Source organism: Chanodichthys erythropterus, chromosome 11 (genome assembly GCF_024489055.1).
Source record: "Chanodichthys erythropterus isolate Z2021 chromosome 11, ASM2448905v1, whole genome shotgun sequence".
In the NCBI taxonomy this organism is placed as follows: Eukaryota; Metazoa; Chordata; class Actinopteri; order Cypriniformes; family Xenocyprididae; genus Chanodichthys; species Chanodichthys erythropterus.
In genome coordinates, this window is record NC_090231.1 from 12769754 (window position 1) to 12790161 (window position 20408).

Sequence of the window (20408 nt, forward strand, 5' to 3'; positions counted from 1 at the left end):
TTTTACGCAGATCCACATGCAAAGAACAATCATACAGGAAATGTTTCTCATCTTCTGTCACAGAAGAATTCAAAGTTAACTTACAATAGTTGCATATTCTCTCTGCCACTGGTGTGTTAGGCCTACTCCATCTGCCAAATGATAAACTGAGCATCTAAACAGGAGCAACGATCGTACCAGCAAATGAATTAGGTACTAAACATATAATACATTAAGTCAAGATACCAATTAATAAATAAAGCTAAATAGACGTTTTTTCCTGTGCATGCAAATTGCGTTAGTTCCTAGAAGTAGCTAACTAATTGCATTACGTTATTTCTGCGTTACGTTTTCTCACCTGGGCTGGGCCTTCTTGTTTGTTTATTAATATCAAAAAACAACTTCTATTTTTGACAAATGTAAATGCTCTTTCACACCAAAAGTGAAGAAGCCTTAGGCTGAAGGAAAAGCAAATTCGCATCTGTACAGAAGAGGGCGCTACGCAAACAAACCTTTCAGCTTTTGTGGATTTTAATATAATAGGAAGCAGAAGACATTTCAACATTCTTATTTCAGCAATAAAAAAAATAATGATAATAAAAAAAATCTAAAAAATGTCATGCTTGTCATTGCTTATTGCTTATTTAATTGGATCATCGAAGGTCAGCATCAAAAACATTGGTTAATACATTTATTTGTGTTATTGAACATATTTAATTATTGCAGATTTGCATAATATTCTGAGTTTCACTGTTTTAGAAATACAGCTGTTTAGTAAATGCCTGCCTACATTTAGTCTGGAACAACAATAACCACAACCACAGCGGTGTCAGTCAATAAATGTGAAGAGAAAAAAGGAAAAAAAAAAAAAAAAAAAACGTGCATTACTTATTTTGTTGTAATTTTAAAAGTAATGTGTTACTTGTTAGTTAAAAAAAAGTAATTACGTAAATCACGTTACTTGTAATGCGTTACCCCCAACACTGTATTTCAGCGGACATAAATGGGAAGATGTTGGCATATAATTAATGGGTTATACAAGTTTTTCAATGTCTTTGAAAATACATACAGTATTGTACTTCTCTGTTATAATTATGGTTAGAGGTCCAGAAGTGAATTATATTCATAGATAAATAAACAGTGGGTAGTTATTGCACTTTTTTGTGTAGCAGGCTATGTAAACATCACAGCACCTCCTTAAAGGGATAGTTCACCAAAAAAGGAATATTCTGTCATGATTTACTCACCCTCAAGTTGTTCCAAAATTTCTGCTGAACACAAAGGAAGATATTTTGGAAGAATGTTTGTAACCAAACAGATGTGGGGCAGAACTGACTTCCATAGTATGTAAATTATGAAAGAATTTTCATTTTTGGGTGAACTATCACTTTAAAGAACACAATGTATAGTATAGCTATATTATGTAGCTTACTGGTTACACAGGAAAAGAACATAATGCAATCAGTCAGACAGGAAGTGAGATCAGTTTCAAAAGTGTAAATCATCCAATAGCTACCATCAAAATTAGTAGCATTCAGGAAGGTCCCCTCGTGATAAAGAGGAATAAACTGTCACAAACTATAATGAGAAACAGTGATCTCACACCATATTTCTTACTTCTTTATTATATTCTGAGAAGAAGTGACTAGAAGTGAAACAGTGACATCATTAAAGCAGAACAATTAATAAGATCCCAGATTAAAACAGAAAGTACATAATGTATTCTGTCCCACAGAGCATATATAGCTCCACTATACACAATACACATTCCACTGAATCTCTTCTGGCAGCATTAGGCGGCTGCTATTGTGTTCACTTCCTGTTGTGGGCAACAGGGTGACATCACTTTGCTTGATATGCGCATTGAGTCATTTGTCTGTCGACTGCTGAATTCTAGTCAGCACAGAATTTAACAGCTACAGATTGTGTTCTTTCATTTAAAACTGAATTTGATAATATGTATCATTGATTAATGTGCTGAAATTATGAAAAAACGATTGACTTTTTTGATAAACAGATGAAATGGCGTGAATACAGAATGAAACATACAAATGTATGAAGGAACCCATGACTAACATATTGGTACAGGCAATTTCAGAGGGGGTTATGAGATGACTATGAGATGACCAGGCCAACCATCTAAACCCCCAGCTTAACCCATTTAAGACAGTCAAGCCAAGGTTTCACATATCAAGCATTATTACTGCATAATTTATGCCATAAGCGATGACTGACAATGTGGCTAAATGCAAATAATAACCTTGCTATACTAAATTACAGTCCTGTGCCACAGTGCAAATGCAATAGTATTGGCTATTTTACATAAACATTAAAGGGATAGTTCACCCAAAAATGAAAATTTGATGTTTATCTGCTTACCTCCAGTGCATCCAAGATGTAGGTGACTTTTTTTCTTCAGTCGAACGCAAATTATGATTTTTAACTGCAACCGCTGCCGCCTGTCTGTCAAATAATAGCAGTGGATGGGAACTTCAACTATAACAGTAAATAAAACTTGCTTAGACAAATCCAAATTAAAACCTGCGGCTCGTGACGACACATTAATGTCCTAAGAGACGAAACAATCTGTTTGTGCAAGAAACCGAACATTATTTATATAATTTTTACCTCTAATACACCACTATGTCCAACTTCGTTCAGCTTCCTGTTAGTGAGGTCAAAAAACGCGTTCTGGTGACGGAAGTGATGTCTCGCCCATATACTTCAATGAGCGCGAGACATCACTTCCGTTGTCAGAGCGCGATCAGACCTCACTAGCCGGAAGCTGAACGAAGTTGGACATAGTGGTGTATTAGAGGTAAAAAATTATATAAATACTGTTCGGTTTCTCGCACAAACCGATCGTTTCGTGTCTTAGGACATCAATGTGTCGTCACGAGCCGCAGGTTTTAATTTTGATTTGTCTATGGAAGTTTTTTCGACTCTTATTGTTCAAGTTCCCAATCACTGCTATTATTTGACTGACAGACGGCAGCGGTTGCAGGTAAAAATCATAATTTGCATTCGACTGAAGAAAAAAAGTCATCTACATCTTGGATGCCCTGGGGGTAAGCAGATAAACATCACATTTTCATTTTTGGGTGAACTATCCCTTTAAGTAAGCTAATTATTATAACTGAACACAAAACGGCAGTTGGCTATAAAATTTGTGACTATATAAGTTCCAGATTTTCATATATCTGTACGGCTGAGGTAATCATGAATCTTTCAGACGTCATTGACTATTCCCATTGGATTTGATTAGATCAAATGAATCTTGTAATGGTCTTTTAAACGATGCTCTCCGTATATACATAAAAAGTATTACGCACAGATGATGTGTGCTATTTTACGTTTTTCTTTAAGAGCACAACACGCAGACGATCCCTTACGCGCGATGGAAGCATCTGCACAATGATCAGCGCGAGAAATACGAAATACGATCTGAATTCTGATTCACCTGAATAATCTGAGAGATTATTGCTGCATTATTAATAATATCCAAGGAAAGTGATCCAATGTATAGTAGGGGGAACACAAAGAAGTGGATATGGAAATAGGCGTGACAGTGTGCTTGCATTAATTTGTCAAATGTAAATCTCATTTAGCCTACAGCAAATTGGCTTGATTGTGCATATAAACATGAGCTGTGGAGTAAGTATATACAAATGCGCTTGATTGCATGCTTCTTTATGCTCAAATCTATTCGATTAGATATTGTTTGACTGTAATAATTGGTGTTGCATAGCCTAGGTCGTATTATGATGATGTGATGCATTTTTAAATTCATAATACTAAATGCATGGGCTTTTATTTCCTCCTCAACCCATCGCTGGCAATGACAGGCTTGGCTGCAGTTGAATAGTAACAGAGAGTAGATGTGGGCTTAACCAAACCCTTTTCAATTAACATTAGAAGTTAAAACAATTTGTTGTTATAAGTGTGTATTGTATCCAGTATAAGAACAACTAATTATATAAACCGTTTGCCTTTTTGTGATAAATGCAGGAACAAGAACAAAAGACGAAACTTCAGCACTTCCTGTCCGAACTTGCAATATTGGGTTCGTTACAGGTGGGCTGTTACTTAAGTAATACTACGTACCATTTCATATTTAATTAAAACTGCACAGTTTTAATTACATTTTCTAATGCAATTAAAGATCATGCCACTGTTTTTTCACTGTCTTTTATGTCTGTCTGTAGGGTTTCCATTATTTTCAGCCCTGGCTAAGAGGGAGAGAGGAACTTCTGTTGACCGTGGTCAATGATGACTTGGTGGGTCTTTGTTAATCTGTTTATCTCTCTGTTATCACACAGTTTTTATATCCAAAAACGTGTTTTAGATGTTTGGAGATGTTAATTCATCACTGGTAGAGCATCTATAAACATACTATTATATCTCTGGAAACAAAGTTAAAGGGTTAGTTCACCCAAAAATGAAAATAATGTCATTTGTTACTCACCCTCATGTCATTCTACACCCATAAGGCATTCATTCATCTTCAGAACACAAATGAAGATATTTTTGATTAAATCCGATGGCTCAGTGAGGCGCCTGCATTCAAAGCAATGACATTTCCTCTCTTAAGATCCATAAAGGTACTAAAAACATGTTTAAAACAGTTCATGTGAGTACAGTGGTTCCTCCTTAATATTATAAAGCGACGAGAATATTTTTGTGTGCCAAAGAAACAAAATAACGACTTTTCAACAATATAGTGATGCTTCGAAGCTTTACGAATCGAATCAGTGATTCGGAGTGCCAAAGTCACGTGATTCAGCAGTTTAGCCGTTTGATAGGAGATCCGAGTCACTGATTTGATTCGTAAATATCCGAAGCAGTGTTTTGAAATCGGCCATCACTATATTGTTGAAAAGTCGTTATTTTGGGGGTTTTTTGCACACAAAAAATATTCTCGTCGCTTTATAATATTATGGTAGAACCACTGAACTCGCATGAACCGATTTAAATATGTTTTTAGTAGCTTTATGGATCTTGAGAGAGGAAATGTCATTGCTTTGAATGCAGGCCTCACTGAGCCATCGGATTTAATCAAAAATATCTTAATTTGTGTTCCGAAGATGAATGGAGGTCTTACGGGTGTAGAACGACATGAGGGTGAGTAATAAATGACATTATTTTCATTTTTGGGTGAACTAACCCTTTAATCTCAAGCGCTTCTGCATCAGACAGTTACATTTGATGGCTACATCTTTTTTTGCTCACAGAGATGGCGTTCTCCTGGGTACGCCGTGTCTGTGGCCTCCACCTTCACCAGCTCAACCTGCAGTAGCAGTTACAGTCTGGACAGCGATTACGCCAGCTCACCTTTAGCAGGAGAAGAACCACTTCCACAACACAAACAACAGATGCCAGAAGCCACACAGCAACAAACTCCCAGCAGGTGGAGAGGAATATCCTTGGGCTCTATCAATTATGAACTAAGTTTTGTAAATCAATTATTTTCATTATTCCCTTATAGGGATGTCGATTCTCATCTTCTCCCAGCCTCACCCAGTGAGCGAGAGATCGCTGTTCCTGTGAGTATCATTTCAGATTCAAGGGCCACTTCAAGGGCCAATGACAAATTCACGGTTTAAGAACATTACCAATCTTAAAACACACTGGCAATGATAAAATATACACTACCATTCAAAAGTGTGGGGTCTGTAAGAATGTTTTTGGAAGAAGTCTCTTATGCTCACTAAAGCTGCATTTATTTGATCAAAAACAGATTTAGCTTGTAATTTATTCCTTGGATGTCAAAGCTGAATTTTTTTTTTTCAGCATCACATGATCCTTCAAAAATCATTCTAATATGCTGATTTGGTGCTCAAGAAACATTTATTATTATTATCGATGTTGAAAACAGTTGTGCTGCCTAAAATGTTTGTAGAAACTGTAATGTATCTTTTGTTACATTATAAATGTCTTTACTGTGACGTTTGATCAATTTAATTCATCCTTGCTGATTAAAAGTATTAATTTCTTTTAAAAAGAAAAATCATGCCCCAAACTTATCAATCAGGTCATGTGCATATTGATTAAAGATGATAAACAAAATAGATAGTGTACTCTTTTTGTATTTTCGCTTTGACTTTTGAGTTTTCTATAAGAGATCAAGACAAAATTTCTGATTGTCTTGCAATGTTCAAGGCTCTCAAAAGAGTTTTTTTTTCTCATTGCAGGAAATGAACTGCACCCTGTTCCTGTTAGCTGGCTATGCCAAGTATGGACAACCTTATGCCTGGATTCGATCCAATCACGAGCGCCTAGTAAACGTTGGAGGAACTGATACGCTAGTCAAAGATACACCGATGAAACTTAAGTCCATCACAGACTGGGTTTCAACATCCCAAGGTTTTAAGATCAACTTTTATTGACCATAATGTCACGGTTTTATTACATACACCATTTCTTCATGCTCCTGGCTCAAGGTTTAGAAACTTTTACAATCTTTTTTTATATATATAAAAAGGTTAGATATTATGTATGAAAGCACACATGACTTACTTTTATGGTGGCACACCAGAAGGACAGTGAGCAAACATCTCGCCTTTTCTTAAAATTTAGCAAAAGAACTAAACCTAACTAATTATAATGAAGTTTTAATTTTAGAGGGACACACAAACACACAAAACTTTTATCTGCTCTGTAGGAACTCATGTATGGGACGTGGTGAGTGAGTTGGTAGGACTGTGCACCATGCCTCCTCCCGACAACCCCTTCTCTCTGGACATGCGCTACCTCCAAACCCTGTCCCTCCCAGAGCGTTTCCTGGCCACTGGGGCCCTTCTGAATTTCCTGGAGATGATTGTGGTTCAGGGAAGCCGAGAGGAACCGTTCTATGATCTGGGTGAGCATTGAATCTCTTTGAAAGATTGGAGTCCGGGAAATCTAGGGTCCAAACATTTTGAATATTCTTTTGTCATTGTGCTCACAAGATAAGGGGTGTAAGAAAAACAGTACAAAAAAACCAAACAGTGAAATCTTAGGCTTGATTCATACATCCTGTGTCTGTCGCATATACCGGTAAACACATCGCTGTTTCATAGAATCACTTAACTTTCTGCTAGAGCTGAAGCTGTTGCCAGTTTGTGTAAAACAGGCTAGTTTTATTCTAGTTTTATCATCATCCTCTAATACACTGTTTCTTCTACTTTGTTTCTTAGTTGTGGAAGAGCTGGTTCCATTGAGACGACTTCATTTCCAAAGCCTCTCTGGGACCCATAAGTTTCAAGGCAGTGACAGATTTCCCAAAACATCAAGTCCCTTTCCTGGCAAATGAGAGCTAATGCTTCAAAATACAACAACATTCAAGGTTATTAAATTGTAAAGGATTTGGCATTTGGCCTTAAACTCCACAAATCACAATCTAGAGCTGTAACAAGTTAAATCATGAACTAATAGTTTCTTTCTTCTCTTTCTTTCTTTCTTATACTAAGGACCATTAATTTAAGGGTAAACAAAGAGGTTCGATAATGACCGCTTTAGCCCCATGACTTTAAGCTCCTAAATGTCAGCCATGGCATGTTTTTGTGAAGCACGTACAGGTCTTTGAAAAGTTACGAAATCAGACCAGGAGTAATTTAATCCCTCGCATTAAAAGATTTGCACCCAATGACTTATGCAGAAACTGCTCCATCTTTAAGGATTTAGTCTGTCCTGGAAGTCAAGGAAACAACTGGCTTTTTTTTTTTTTTTTTTTAGAGGCCGTTTACATGACACTGTTTTCAACTAAAAACGGAAAACTTTTTTTGTGTTTTTGTACGTACATTTAGCGTTTTAGGGGCCTGAAAACAAACTTTTGAAAAGTACACATTCTCCGTGTAAACTACAAAAACACATGCGTATTATGTGTTCAGTATATAAGTGCGTAGTGTTTCTTTATAAAGTGACATCGCCAACTACTGGCATTGTTTTCACAGATACATGTGAATGGAATAGTTTTGACAACAGTCATCTGTACGCAAAAAAAATGCAAAGGAAAAACGTTTCCATTTTTAGTACATCAAAAATTTTTGGTGTTTTCTTCGCTCTTAAAAATAAATGTTCCAAAAGGTGGCTGTCACAGCGATGTCATAGAACAACCATTTTGGTTCCCCAAAGTCCCTTTCAGTGAACAATACTAGTACTAATATAAAGAACCTTTTTCAACTATAAAGAACCTTTTGTGGAATGAAAAGGTTCCATGGATGTTAAAGGTTCTTCTTGGAAGCATCAATGCCAATAAAGAACCCTCATTTTTAAAGGGTGTTTTGTGTGTTTAACAAATGAATAGAATACAAGAATACAAGTGTACAAATGTTCAATGTATAAAACGTTTAATATTCCATGAAATACATTTAAATAGATACATACAAATAGTTTTAAAATAAGGTACAAGAACATTCATAGAACATCAAACACCTTATAAAGCAGACATTACAGATCCAACAACAGATCTGAAGCCTTTGTAGTGCGAGATATGGTTTAATACTATGCTTTAAATAAAATCCATAAGGATAAAACTGAAAAAAAAAAAAAAAAAAACTCCTTTGACGTAATTGCCCTAACGCATCAGGCAGAATGTTAAAAACCATGAGGCGCCGACTGTATACTACTGTGATATGATGCAATTCTCAGTGAGCATATGTAACAGTGTGAAGGAAATAGCTACTTATGGTGCTAGACAATCTTTGTTCTAGGAAAACTTGATTGTTCCAGTCATGCGAAGAAGGGCGTCCTTGTTTAAAATATTTGGTTTATGCAACCTGGCCACTTAAAAATGCTTCCTTGCGCTTCATAACTACATATAACTGCAGTGCAACAGTGCAGCTTTTTCAAGGACATGACGCTCTCTGCAAGCATACTTTTGAATCAGTCAGCATTCTGATGTCATAAGCCGTTGCCTGGAGACAGTGTCTCAGTTGGCTTTTTTCTTTTTGGAGAAAAATGTTGAAAAACAACTTGCAGCTACAGAGAAAAAAAAAAGAAAAAGGAGGGGTGCAGGAGCCATTATGGCCTCAAAAACTGCTGGAATGCAGGTGCATAAAGAGAATACTTCTCATTTTAAGAGCACACAGTAATACCACTAATTCTACACTTCATTATCTGTTCGGATTTAGGACCTATAGGTCAAGTTCAATGCTTGAATGACTTAAACTATGAATAAAAATGGCAAACTGAGGTAGAACCAGGCAAAGCAGGATATGGCTATGATAGACCACCAGAAAAATGAATCTCAGTACCTCCGTCTTTCCAATGCCAAACAACAACCGGTCCTGATTGTCAAGCCGGTCCTGATGCCAAGTAAATACGCAGTAAATAATTCACCATGAATGATGGTCACATAAAGGATGTAATATTAATTCAATATCATTAGTAACAACATGTGGAGATTTGGCCATATGAAAAAGAGCATTTGGTAAGCATACAGTCGTTTAGGATAAAAAGCTGATTGTCTTAATGCACATTTACAGCGTAACTTGTGCATTTGGGATAAAAACACTTTTCAAACGCTTTAACGTTCTGATCCTGCTAGTGTTTACCATCATGCATCCACCCACTTTCCACACAGATCCTTTCTTGACATCTCTAATACAAACAGAAACTGTCTCATTGCTCATCAATCACATTAGCAAACTATCCAGACATGTACACAGAGGAGGAGAATGGGCTAGAAGCCCTCAACTCCATGATACATACATGGCTTTAAAACTACATGCCAGTTCAGTGCAGATGAACAGCTTTGGTTTTGTATCTTTGTCCTTAAGCAAACAGAGATAAAATGACTGAACCCATCAACATCCTAAAACAAAAATAATTATCTCTGGAAACCTATAGTTTATCACTTTGGTAGATTGGTAACCTCAAATGTGTTAGCTGTTCAGACACAGACTCGGCACATACTTGAGTTGCAAACTCTATCAAAGCTCAAACGTTCCACCAGTTATAGGTGTGGTTGTCCTTTTCCTCACATTCAGTTCTGGAAATTCCCAGGAATCACAAAATTAAGGTCCAGGGTGTGACGGGGACTCTCAATGCCAGGTGTCGCTGGCAGAACCTCTTCTGGTTATGGCACGGAGGGGACTGCGAGACACCGACCCCCTCTTCTTCCAACGGACTGCAACACAAAAAAATATATATATATACACAGTTACAACTTTGAAATAGAAGAACATAGGGGAAATGTAAATGTACGCATTTAGAATTTTACAATATTCTAGTGCAGTGGTTCTCAACTCTGCCCTTCGAAATCCACAGTCCTGCAGATTTTAGCTCCAACCCTAATCAGACACAACTAAAACAAGCTAATCAAAGTCTTCAGGATAACTAGAAAGCTACGGGCAGGTGAATTTGATCAGGGTTGGAGCTAAACTCTGAGGGAAAACTGATCTTGAGGGCCAGAGTTGAGAACCCCTGGGCTAGTGGCTGCATTACTCATTGAACTCATTTACATTACATTTATGCATTTGGCTTGGATTGCATTCAAGGTATACATTTTATCTGTTCATGCATTTCCTGGGTTCATTTCCCATGACTTTGGCATTGCTAGCACCATGCACAAATGTTTGAGCTACAGCAGGGATGTCATACTCAGTTCCTCTGTCTTGCAGAGTTTAGCTCCAACCCTAAATAAACACTCCTGAACCAGCTAATCAAGGTCCTCAAGATGATTAGAAACATCCAGACAAGTGTTTTGAAGCTGGTTGGAGATACACTCTACAGGACAGGAGGAGAGTTGGACACATTTAAGCTACAGGAATGTTGCACTCATTGGTCTCTACTTTGTCCTTCTTCAACTCACCTTTTCCCAAACTGGCTGGCAATGTTGACCCTCTAGGTGCAGTGGGCGTACCAGGCATCTCTGGCTCTTTAGTTAGCACTTCCCCCTGCGGCAAGGTGGCGCATCCACCCTGCCAGTCATTAAGTGCTCGCTGAAACGACCTCGCTAGGCAGGCGGTCATGTCCTTTGCCCTTTCTGCCCGACTGCACCAGAACACTCTGCACTGCAGTTGCTGACCGGGCTGCCTGCAGATGTACAGAAACACATTGGGTCTAGCCGTGTGAGAGGCGCAGTATGCAATGTCCTGCAAGTAGGTCTTGGTGAGCTGCCTTCCGGTACTCAGTTCTTTAACCTCAACGTATCGGGGACGCACTACCAGGGCATGATCTTTAGAAAGCTTCCCAGGGGCCCCATCTAGCAATCGATCAATGGCCTCCTCTGCCTGTTCCAAGTCCAGAGAGAAGATCTTCTTGGTGCCGAGGTAATGCACCTTGAAGAGGGGATCGCCGTGAGAGAGGCTTTCCGTGCGGTCACGCCGGAATCGCCGCCGGAGGGCCGCCGGTGAGTTCTTTAGAGTTTGCATCAGATGGAAGGAAGCCAGAGCCATCGTGGGAGAAGACAGAAGTGGAGCTTTTTTGGAATTACAGGGATCCTTCTCCTGCTTATCCAGTAAGGCTCCCAGTGTGGCGCAGCGGAGTATAGCCTTGAGATCTGAAGCAAAGAAGGAAGAGAGAGATTGTCATACTCATAAGGTGAAAAATCGCAACACAAATGGAACACACATTAAACAATGCAGGCATGATTGAAATGGTCTTTTCTTTACCCAAAATAGATATTTACTCAATTGTGATCCAACTGTTACTTTTCATAACCAGGTTTTTCCCTTCATTTATATTTTTAGCCACACACTATTTAATGTTTAAGTATAAAATGACCCAGAACATTATGTTCTTATGTGTCAGTCAGACTGTATCTGTGAGCTCTTCATGGAAAAATGGCCACAAATAAACCCAGATGCAAGATCTTAGGATAGGATCGGTTTCAGTCAAGCGTTAACACACACTTATGCATTGTCTCCTCCTGCATTTAGCACAGGAGCTTCAAATATTAATCAGGCCACATTTGCGTCTGGAAGAACGTCTGTCGTCTGTGAGTCATCCGAGACACTTTGCTGGAAAAAGGACTATAACAAAAAAAAAAAAAAAATGTGTTTGTGGGGAAAACAAGTACTTTCCACTTCAATTGACAAAAATCCCACCATTTTGAAGGGGCTTACGATACTAAACGGACCATACTGATGAATACATTTATAATATTGGCTTATAATCAATATGGTAGCAATATATATCTTGCATCCCAAGTGTCAAGTAACTGATGACCCAGTTCAAGCATGTCCCTTAAGTATATACTTAATATGTTGAAACATGCACACCACCCATTTCAAACATGTACTTTAACAAAGCCTAGTGTTAACATGCCCTTGAGGCCCTCATTAGGTCAAGTCCAAATGCATAGAGGGGTGAAGTTGTACCTTGCAGAAGTTATGTAACACTTGGAGCTGCTGTTTTTTTCCTTTGTCTTGTGTTTCAGAAAACATCTCACTTTTATTCCCACATTGTGTTGGCCATGTGGCCGATACCATTGTGCTGCATTTTATTTTTTTTCTGACCCATTATTTCAGCATCCCCAGAGGCTTCTGACGGTGGTCACAACTCAGACCTCCAACTGGTTTTAGCTCTAATGCCTATTGAGGAGAAACTTTCTACAGGAAACAGCTTTAGACGACATCCCGCCTCCTTCAAAACATTTCTTGTCCTAAAGACAATGGTGTATAATAGTGTGTCATGTGAGGAATGCAAACATAAAATAACCTAGACTGATTTGATCTAGAGGCAACAACACAAACACATACACACCTGCAAGGAAACAACCTGTTAGGCAACCCTTGTAAACATCTGACCTAGAATGAGCTTTGTGAACTATCTGAAATGGCTTTTTTTTAGTTTATGCATTTTAATAATTGTACCAGTTGTCTAATGTTTTTCATTTGCTGTTGTGAGAGACTCAGATGTACTCACGTGGTAATGATGCTCATAGTCAAATACAGTAGACAACTAGACAAATGTAAGGTCATTCTGATGGTTATCTGGTTGCAGCTAATAATAGAGACACGCTTTTTAAATCATGCTGTAGTCAACATGAATGAAAAACAACTTTAACTGACTTAAAAAGTCTGTATTGAACTTTAGTCAGAGGTCCCCACTGTGGTCATCCACAAGTCTTGAAGAGTTAATTATTACAAACCAATGCAATTACTTCATAGTGCTTGAATCGCTGTTTTTTTTTTTTTTTTTTTTTTTATAATAGCCTAAAAGATACCAATATTGATATTACTGAGAGAAAACCTGCCTAAAATTGCTTACTCTTCTTCCAGCCCGGTTTTACCCTGGTTCTGATCGGGTAAAAAATTAAAATACAATTTAATAACGGTAAATGTTGAATTGACTCTGACAAAAACATCATGCGTACAAAGATTCCTAAATCGAGTACATTTCCTTTCCAAATACAATTCAGTAAAAGACTCACCTTTCATGCACTCTTCGTTTTTGGTCCGGCACAGATAAATCATGCGTCCTCCACAAACCGCTGAATGGAAAATAGACGTCCAAACCTCGTACTTTTTATCACCTCATAAAACGTTTCTCACTAAAATCGAAATTGTAGCGGCATGGGCGCTTTAGGACACACTGAAACGAACGCGCTCTTTCACAATATCGAGAGTGGATATGATACGAGACAAACGCATGATCTGGCGTGGGCAAGGCGGCTCTGCTTACCTCACAGTTTAGCTCAGTCAGACCAACCGAATGAGTCAAGCGCGCGTCTGCAGCGCTATATTTGAGCGGTGTGGGCACGCCTCCGCGGGGAGATGTGAGACAAGCATGAGGAGACGGAATTAACGAGTGCTGGAAGTGTATGAGGAGGGTGTGGGTAAAGTTCAGCCATGAAGAAAAGCGTCAGAGGATAAAATAATATTTAAAAAAAAAAAGGATTCACTAGGGACAAAGACAATGTATTTGACACGGTGGAGTTAGAAAGTGAAGCTGTCAAGTGAATAATTATGTAAATAATGAACTGATAACATCGAAATATGACGAACTTGCTTTAAGTACATAGACTGATAAGGTAACACAACAACTGCATATTGTGTGAGAGTATACTTTTGCACTTTCACCGTGACTAATGTGTGCTTACCTGCACTTACAGGTGATATAAAATATACATTAATGATAAAACATTCACTGTGTATAATTTGAATTCTTTTTTTTTATTTTTTTTTTTTTATTCAAGGTCAAATTTAAATTTCAAGGCCTAGATATGACACTTTATTAAACACCTGACAAGTAGAGGAAACCAGGGAGTGCACCATCAGTTTAACCAGTATGACCTCCACCTTTCCGAAAGGACAGTGGAAGGTGTAAGACTGCGTTTAAAAATATAATGGATTTACAAAATAATAATAATAATGTTTAAAGGTGATTTTTTTCGTCGACTGAGAATCCAAAGACTGTTCCTGAGTTTTGAAATGAACGCATGCGTAAGAACAGCCTCCCTCCTTCACAGCTCATTTCAAAGGAACGCCTCCCAAAACTCGTGCAGGAGTATTGGAACACGAGTGTTTACCACCGGCATTCGCTGTGTCGTGTAAGTGGATTCATTATGTCGGACTCACCGCAGGTAACTCATAATGTGCAGTTGTTACTCCTGTCTCCTGACAAAAACATCGCATGCGGCGCCTGTGGAGTGTGGAAAGTTACTGGAGCGCGCAGCCGCGCTCGTCTCTCACAAGGAACGTCACGGCAGTGATTGACAAGCCAGAGGGCCAATCGTTTACGCGATGAAGTAAAGACAGTTTCAAGTAATATTGCAAAAATGTATAAAACAAAACATCCTCTTTAGCACCTTTAATTTAATATTTGATCATTTTTGATTGTTAATGGATGATAAATGACAGATTCTGTTGTTTAATTAGATGTATAACAACAATACAAACTTCGTATACACGCTTGAAAAAAGAAATATCATAGCTGATTAGAGGGTTGTAACATTTTCTAAGGGTATGTTTACATGACAACTATGTAATAAAAACTGAAAAGTTTTTCCTTTGCATTTTTGCACATACGCAAACCTGTAAGGAAATAACCTCTCTGTTAGTCAACCTTTGTAAACATCTGACCCAGAATAAGCTTTGTGAACTATCTGAAATGGCATTTTTTAGTTTACTGCATTTTAATAATTGTAACAGTTGTCTAATGTTTTTCAGGTTGCCTCATTTGTTGTTGTGGGAGACTCAGATGACTAACATGATAAGGATGTTCATAGTCAAATACAGTAGACTATATATAAATGTAAGGTCATTCTTATGGTTATTGTTGTAATAATAGAGACAAGCTATTTAGCTATTTAAAACATGTTGCGGCCAACATGAAGGTAAAACACAGCTCTAGCTGTATTGAACTTTCTCTAGCTGTATTGAACTTTCTCTAGCTGTATTGAACTTTAGTCAAAGATCAAAAACGTTTAAAAACACTTTATTATTCATGTCAGGCCAGTAGTTGGCGATGTCACATTGTAAATAAACACTACGCGCCTGTAGACTGAACATGCAATACGCGTGTCACCATTTGCATAAATTCATGTTTTTCTAGTTTTTACACAGAGACAACAAAGGTATCGTTTTCAAAAACTTGCACTTTTAATCCTGTTTTCAGAAGTTTACATTTTCAGGCTGTTGTTATGTAATTGAACAGCCAAAATGCAAAAAGTTTTCTGTTTTTAGTTGAAAACAGTGTCAAGTAAGCATCCCCTAATTTACTTCTATGGACCCACAAAGATTGCACAAAATATGACAGTACAGACATTTGAAGCAAATGAGACTCAAATTAATTAGCTAATCAACACCAATGCATAGCAAACGACCTTCAAAGAGTTAATTAGTAGGGTGAGCAATTGAAAGGTTAATGATCATGGAACATCAATGCTAAGGTTGCTTGATTATTCCCAAATGGAGATGATGCATCACCTGCAGAATTTAATAAAGTAACCTATATCTGTTGCTATTGTGCCAGAGCAAAGCACTTAACCTCAGGAAAAGGCAAATGGACCTGTTTCTGAAATTAGTGTGTACAGTATGTCCTTTAACAGCATCTTTCCCATTGCAACCAAAGCCTTCACACTGTGTTTCCCCCCTCAAACTGCTACTCACCATGTTGCAAATTGACTGTAATTTAATGTCTTCTCTCCGGCACTGCTAGTTATGCTTCTCTCTGTCAGTGATTTGTTTATACTGTACGTTTATTGTTTGGTTGTGATATTATTTCTCTGGAGCACTCATTTGTTTATCTCTTTCTATTTCACCATACATTATTAAACACAATTTCCACCAGCCTGGTTTTTTGAAATTATGAATCTTGTCTCCTAAATATTGAATCTTGATTTTTTTAAGTGAACTAGAGTCCACAAATAAAGAAGATTGGATGTCTTATATTTTAGATGATTTAAACATTTTAATGTGTTTAAATAGTTTTCTGGGTTTTTCAGTAGAGTAGGTGAAAGTGAATTGAGTTAATTCATGCCATGTGTGTGGACTGAGAAAGGAACACTGAGCCCCTGTGTAATCAGCAAATGGGAGGCTGGGGAGACACACCCACCAAAGTACCTTTGGTAGCACAGCAGTGCTATTATACAACTGCCAATGACGCCACAACACCCCCCCCCCCCCATCCCAACAAAACACTCACAAACACACACACACACACACACACACACACACAAAAACACACACACCGAATGCATAATGAGTCCAATACATTCAGTACAAACACACTGTCTTTCATGTAAACCCAACATGAAAAAAATAGTGTGCCAGGTTCATCGCACAGTGCCAAAGCAGGAATGACTGAACAATTGTCACGGGTAAAGCTTTTGACGTAAACCACTTCATGTTTTTGCCAGTAGAATAGCAAATTTGGATGAACAAGTAGGGCATCATGCATGCAAAAATTATTATATTAATGTAATAAAAAACACTGCTCTATAAAAAGAAATACAACCATTTCTGGATAAAATTTGATCATATCTCTTTGGTTATATATCTGGTCTTAATCTAATGTCCATTAAGTTTTGTTGTTTTTTTTAAGGGTGGGGTTGCTATTTGTGGAGCCTGAGAACTTCAGGAAAGCAAAGCATGAAAAGTGTTTGCTGCTTTCTTTCTTCAACTTTACATCTTAGTAATCAGAGTAACCACCCACTTCTCTCTCAAAAACCTCCATATCTTATCTCACAGGCCTAAACTAAAACTTTCCAACAAAAACAAGAAGCAAGAAGCAGACAGCGCCTGCTGTAAATACAGTAGGGGACAATTGCCTAAATTATGATTTGGGCTTTTTCTCTCTATAAGCAATTAGCTATTTAGCAGATGTTTTTTCCAGAGCGACAAAGACAATCCCCTTGGAGAAACTTATGGATGTTGCCTAAAGGTCAGTTTACATCAAGTACAATAACTATAATGATAAAGATACAGTTCTAAAAATTGTTCAAATGTAAAAGAATAGCAGAGTCCACAACACAACTATAACGATAAATTCACAGCAGAACAATATTGCTGGAATCACTTTCAGAATGATTTTCACCAGCTGATGAATAAAAACATTGACAGCCAATCAGAATCCATCCTGCTTTAAAGAGGTCAAGCATTTAAAGTGGCAGAAGACAAAACTGCAGCACGTGCTTATAATAAACAAAACAATATCATGCTTTAGTGTGAATGCTAATATAGTTATTAATATAGTTATCTTTATAGTTATCATTCTTGGTGTGAATGGGCTTTAATGATAACGATAAAAAAATTATTCCAAAAAATCGTTCCGAATATAAAAGAATAGCAGAGTCCACACCACAACTATAACGATAACGGAACAGAGAGACAAATTCGTTGGAACTTTTTTTTTCTAGCTGATGAACGATAAAAACTTTGAGAGCCAATCAGAATCCATCCTGCTTTCAGAACTCGAGCATTCAAAGCAGCAGATGACAAAACTGCAGCGCGCGTTTAAAGGGGTTAGTTCACCCAAAAATGAAAATTTATTTCTTACTCACCTTCATTTCATTTTTAATGCTTTCTGATCCCCCATAGATTAACACTTTCATTGGTGTGGATGTGTATATAGTCATCATTATAGTTATTGTTCTTGGTGTGAACAGGCCTTAAGGGTGTTATGATACACCAGTTCTCTATGCTTAAGTTGAAGTGGATTAACCAGTTTTACATGAATGTCTTGAGTTTTACAGTGCTTATTTATTAACATGCACAAATACATTCTTCTGGTGCAAAGTCATGATGCTGAATCATAATGAGGTCAGTCAATTACAATTATGATTCAAATGTAAAAGTGTGAGATGTACATCATTTACACTTGTGGTATTTGATTTGGAGAGACTCCTAATATGCCTCTAACAGTTAATGTACAGTATTTTAAACTAATGTCTGTTTAATAAAATTATAAATCACTTTTACAAAAGAGTCAGGGTTAAGAGATGCTGCATGTTTTAATTTGGAACACAGAGACATTTATTAGTACTGGACTTTGTCTGCTATAGCAGATTCGGAGACAGCTGCGTGCTGAATATTTATGTGTGACCTCTGACAAAGCACTGGTGCTATATTTAGTTATGGTGATCGAGCCATACACAGCGTTATTAGATTAGTTGTGACAATGTATGCAGCATCTTCCACGTAACACACTTTGAGTTCACAACCTTACAGTAACCTGCATGTATGGAGTTTTAACATTAGGACAATGTCAGTCTAATTGCTTAATGTAATTCTTAATTAGATGAATTTCTATTAACCCTGTTGAAGTATAAGGTGGTAATCATCTAATATTTTAGAACACGTAAACAGTCTTCCTTTTAATCAAACAAAACAAATGCCATAGATTTATCTGACAAAAACAATACTTCACACGTGCAGGAGCATGTGCAGAAACATAATAATCTAAGCAAGAGCTTCCTGTTTATCTTTTTTAGATATGGGATTATATGTTGTATTTACAGTTTCAAATTTATAGCTTTTTATACTTTCAAATGATCTTTCTTTTACTCGTATGCTTCAAAAACAAAAACAAGACATTAAATTTATTTATGTTTTGTGTCATGTTTTCCAGTAAGATGAATGTTTTGTTTTGTTTCATTTTTCTCAGAATTTGAACCATTTACATTAGTGTAACCTACAACTATTACTCAAATACATGTTTAAAGAATGATAAGAAAACAAAGGACAAAATATAGCTGCAAGCAGCGATGACAGGCTCAAGCCTGGTGGCACCGCCAACCCGATGGCTTCAGGGCAACTGTGCATGCCGGGCAATAGGCATTTAAAACAAGTAGACATAAAAGGACTGTCAAAGTCATTTGAATACACCACACTTACTGCAGCAGCTGGTGCCCATATGATCACAAACCACAACAGCCACATCTATGAGATCATTTAAATTTAGATGAATTTCATGTCAATTGAATGTCATAAGTCAATGTCAAATGAGTGCAGAATATCATCCTAATCTGCCATGTCTTTGTTTTTCTCAAACAACCCCTATAAAAATTCCAGAGAATTTAACAGAACTCTGAGAAATCTCATCCAATGTAATGCAAATGTCTGTGATTGCTAGTGTTGTATCTTTTTGTGTGTTTTTTGACCTCCCTGTGCTATCGTTTGTGCACCAATCTTATGCACCAAAAGCATGCTTATATGGTCATTTAATTTCAGTATGTGTGGTATACAATGAAAAAATAAAATTATAAAATTAAATAATAGAGCTAAATCACAGAACCCGGAAAGACGATTTTAATATCAGTCTCAGGTAATAGGTAATAGTATGGTACATACTATTAATATACCTAGATTTTTCTACTCACTTGTGCAAGTTTATTGTAAACAGCCACTCATGTGAAATGTACTTAAATAGGGTTTTTAATAAATTTGAATTATATCAATAAATAATTCATTTAAAGACATATGAATCATACATTATGTTTGCAAACACAGCACATGACCTTCTCTAACGCACGTCTAGAAAACACACACTCTCCTCTGTAAAAAAAAAAAAAAAAAAAACAGATGTAAGAGATGTTAGTCTTGTATGAATGAATACATAAAATCACAGGTATTGGGTAATAATAATTGTAACTCAAACAACATGTAGAAAACTATTCCTGTCCAAATAGGGATATAGTATCATAGCTCAATTTCAAATGCGTGTGAAGTTATCATTTGCAGTTCAAAATTTTTATAAGGTCATCAATAAATGGGCCATCAGTAAAAGGGTTAAAGACCACTAATCAAGACTGTAATACACACACACACACACACACACACACACACACACACACACACACACACACACACACACACACACACACACACACACACACACACACACACACACACACACACACACACACACATCCACATTCAAACCAAAATATCTGACTTCTTGTAGGTCGGAGCTAATGACTACAAATTAGAAAGTTGTCCGGCTTAATGAGAACAATATGTGTACTATGTTTGGTGACTGTAGGTTAAACTAACCCCCCACTT

The 20408-nt window shown here is 37.3% G+C and overlaps 2 protein-coding genes across 3 annotated transcripts; one reads left to right on the forward strand and one right to left on the reverse strand.

Moving 5' to 3' along the window:
- Positions 1–3566: 3566 nt before the first annotated feature.
- si:dkey-19b23.7 (uncharacterized) lies at positions 3567–7377 on the forward strand. Its single transcript, XM_067401754.1, has 8 exons — positions 3567–3633; positions 3988–4053; positions 4185–4256; positions 5211–5386; positions 5465–5522; positions 6171–6342; positions 6641–6838; positions 7155–7377. Exons 1-8 carry the CDS (start codon positions 3622–3624, stop codon positions 7268–7270), a joined length of 870 nt encoding a protein of 289 aa, XP_067257855.1. The 5' UTR covers positions 3567–3621; the 3' UTR covers positions 7271–7377.
- A 912-nt stretch (positions 7378–8289) lies between these two features.
- Positions 8290–13763, reverse strand: si:dkey-19b23.8 (uncharacterized). 2 transcript variants are annotated; one of them, XM_067401756.1, is made up of 3 exons: positions 13588–13763; positions 10772–11461; positions 8290–10087 (listed from the first exon to the last, which is right to left on the reverse strand). In XM_067401756.1, the coding sequence occupies exons 2-3, from the start codon at positions 11355–11357 to the stop codon at positions 10002–10004; spliced, it is 672 nt and encodes a 223-aa protein (XP_067257857.1). In that variant the 5' UTR covers positions 11358–11461; positions 13588–13763; the 3' UTR covers positions 8290–10001. The 2 variants fall into 2 exon arrangements, with proteins under 2 accessions (XP_067257857.1, XP_067257856.1); XM_067401755.1 differs by having other exon boundaries at positions 13337–13762.
- Positions 13764–20408: the final 6645 nt, after the last annotated feature.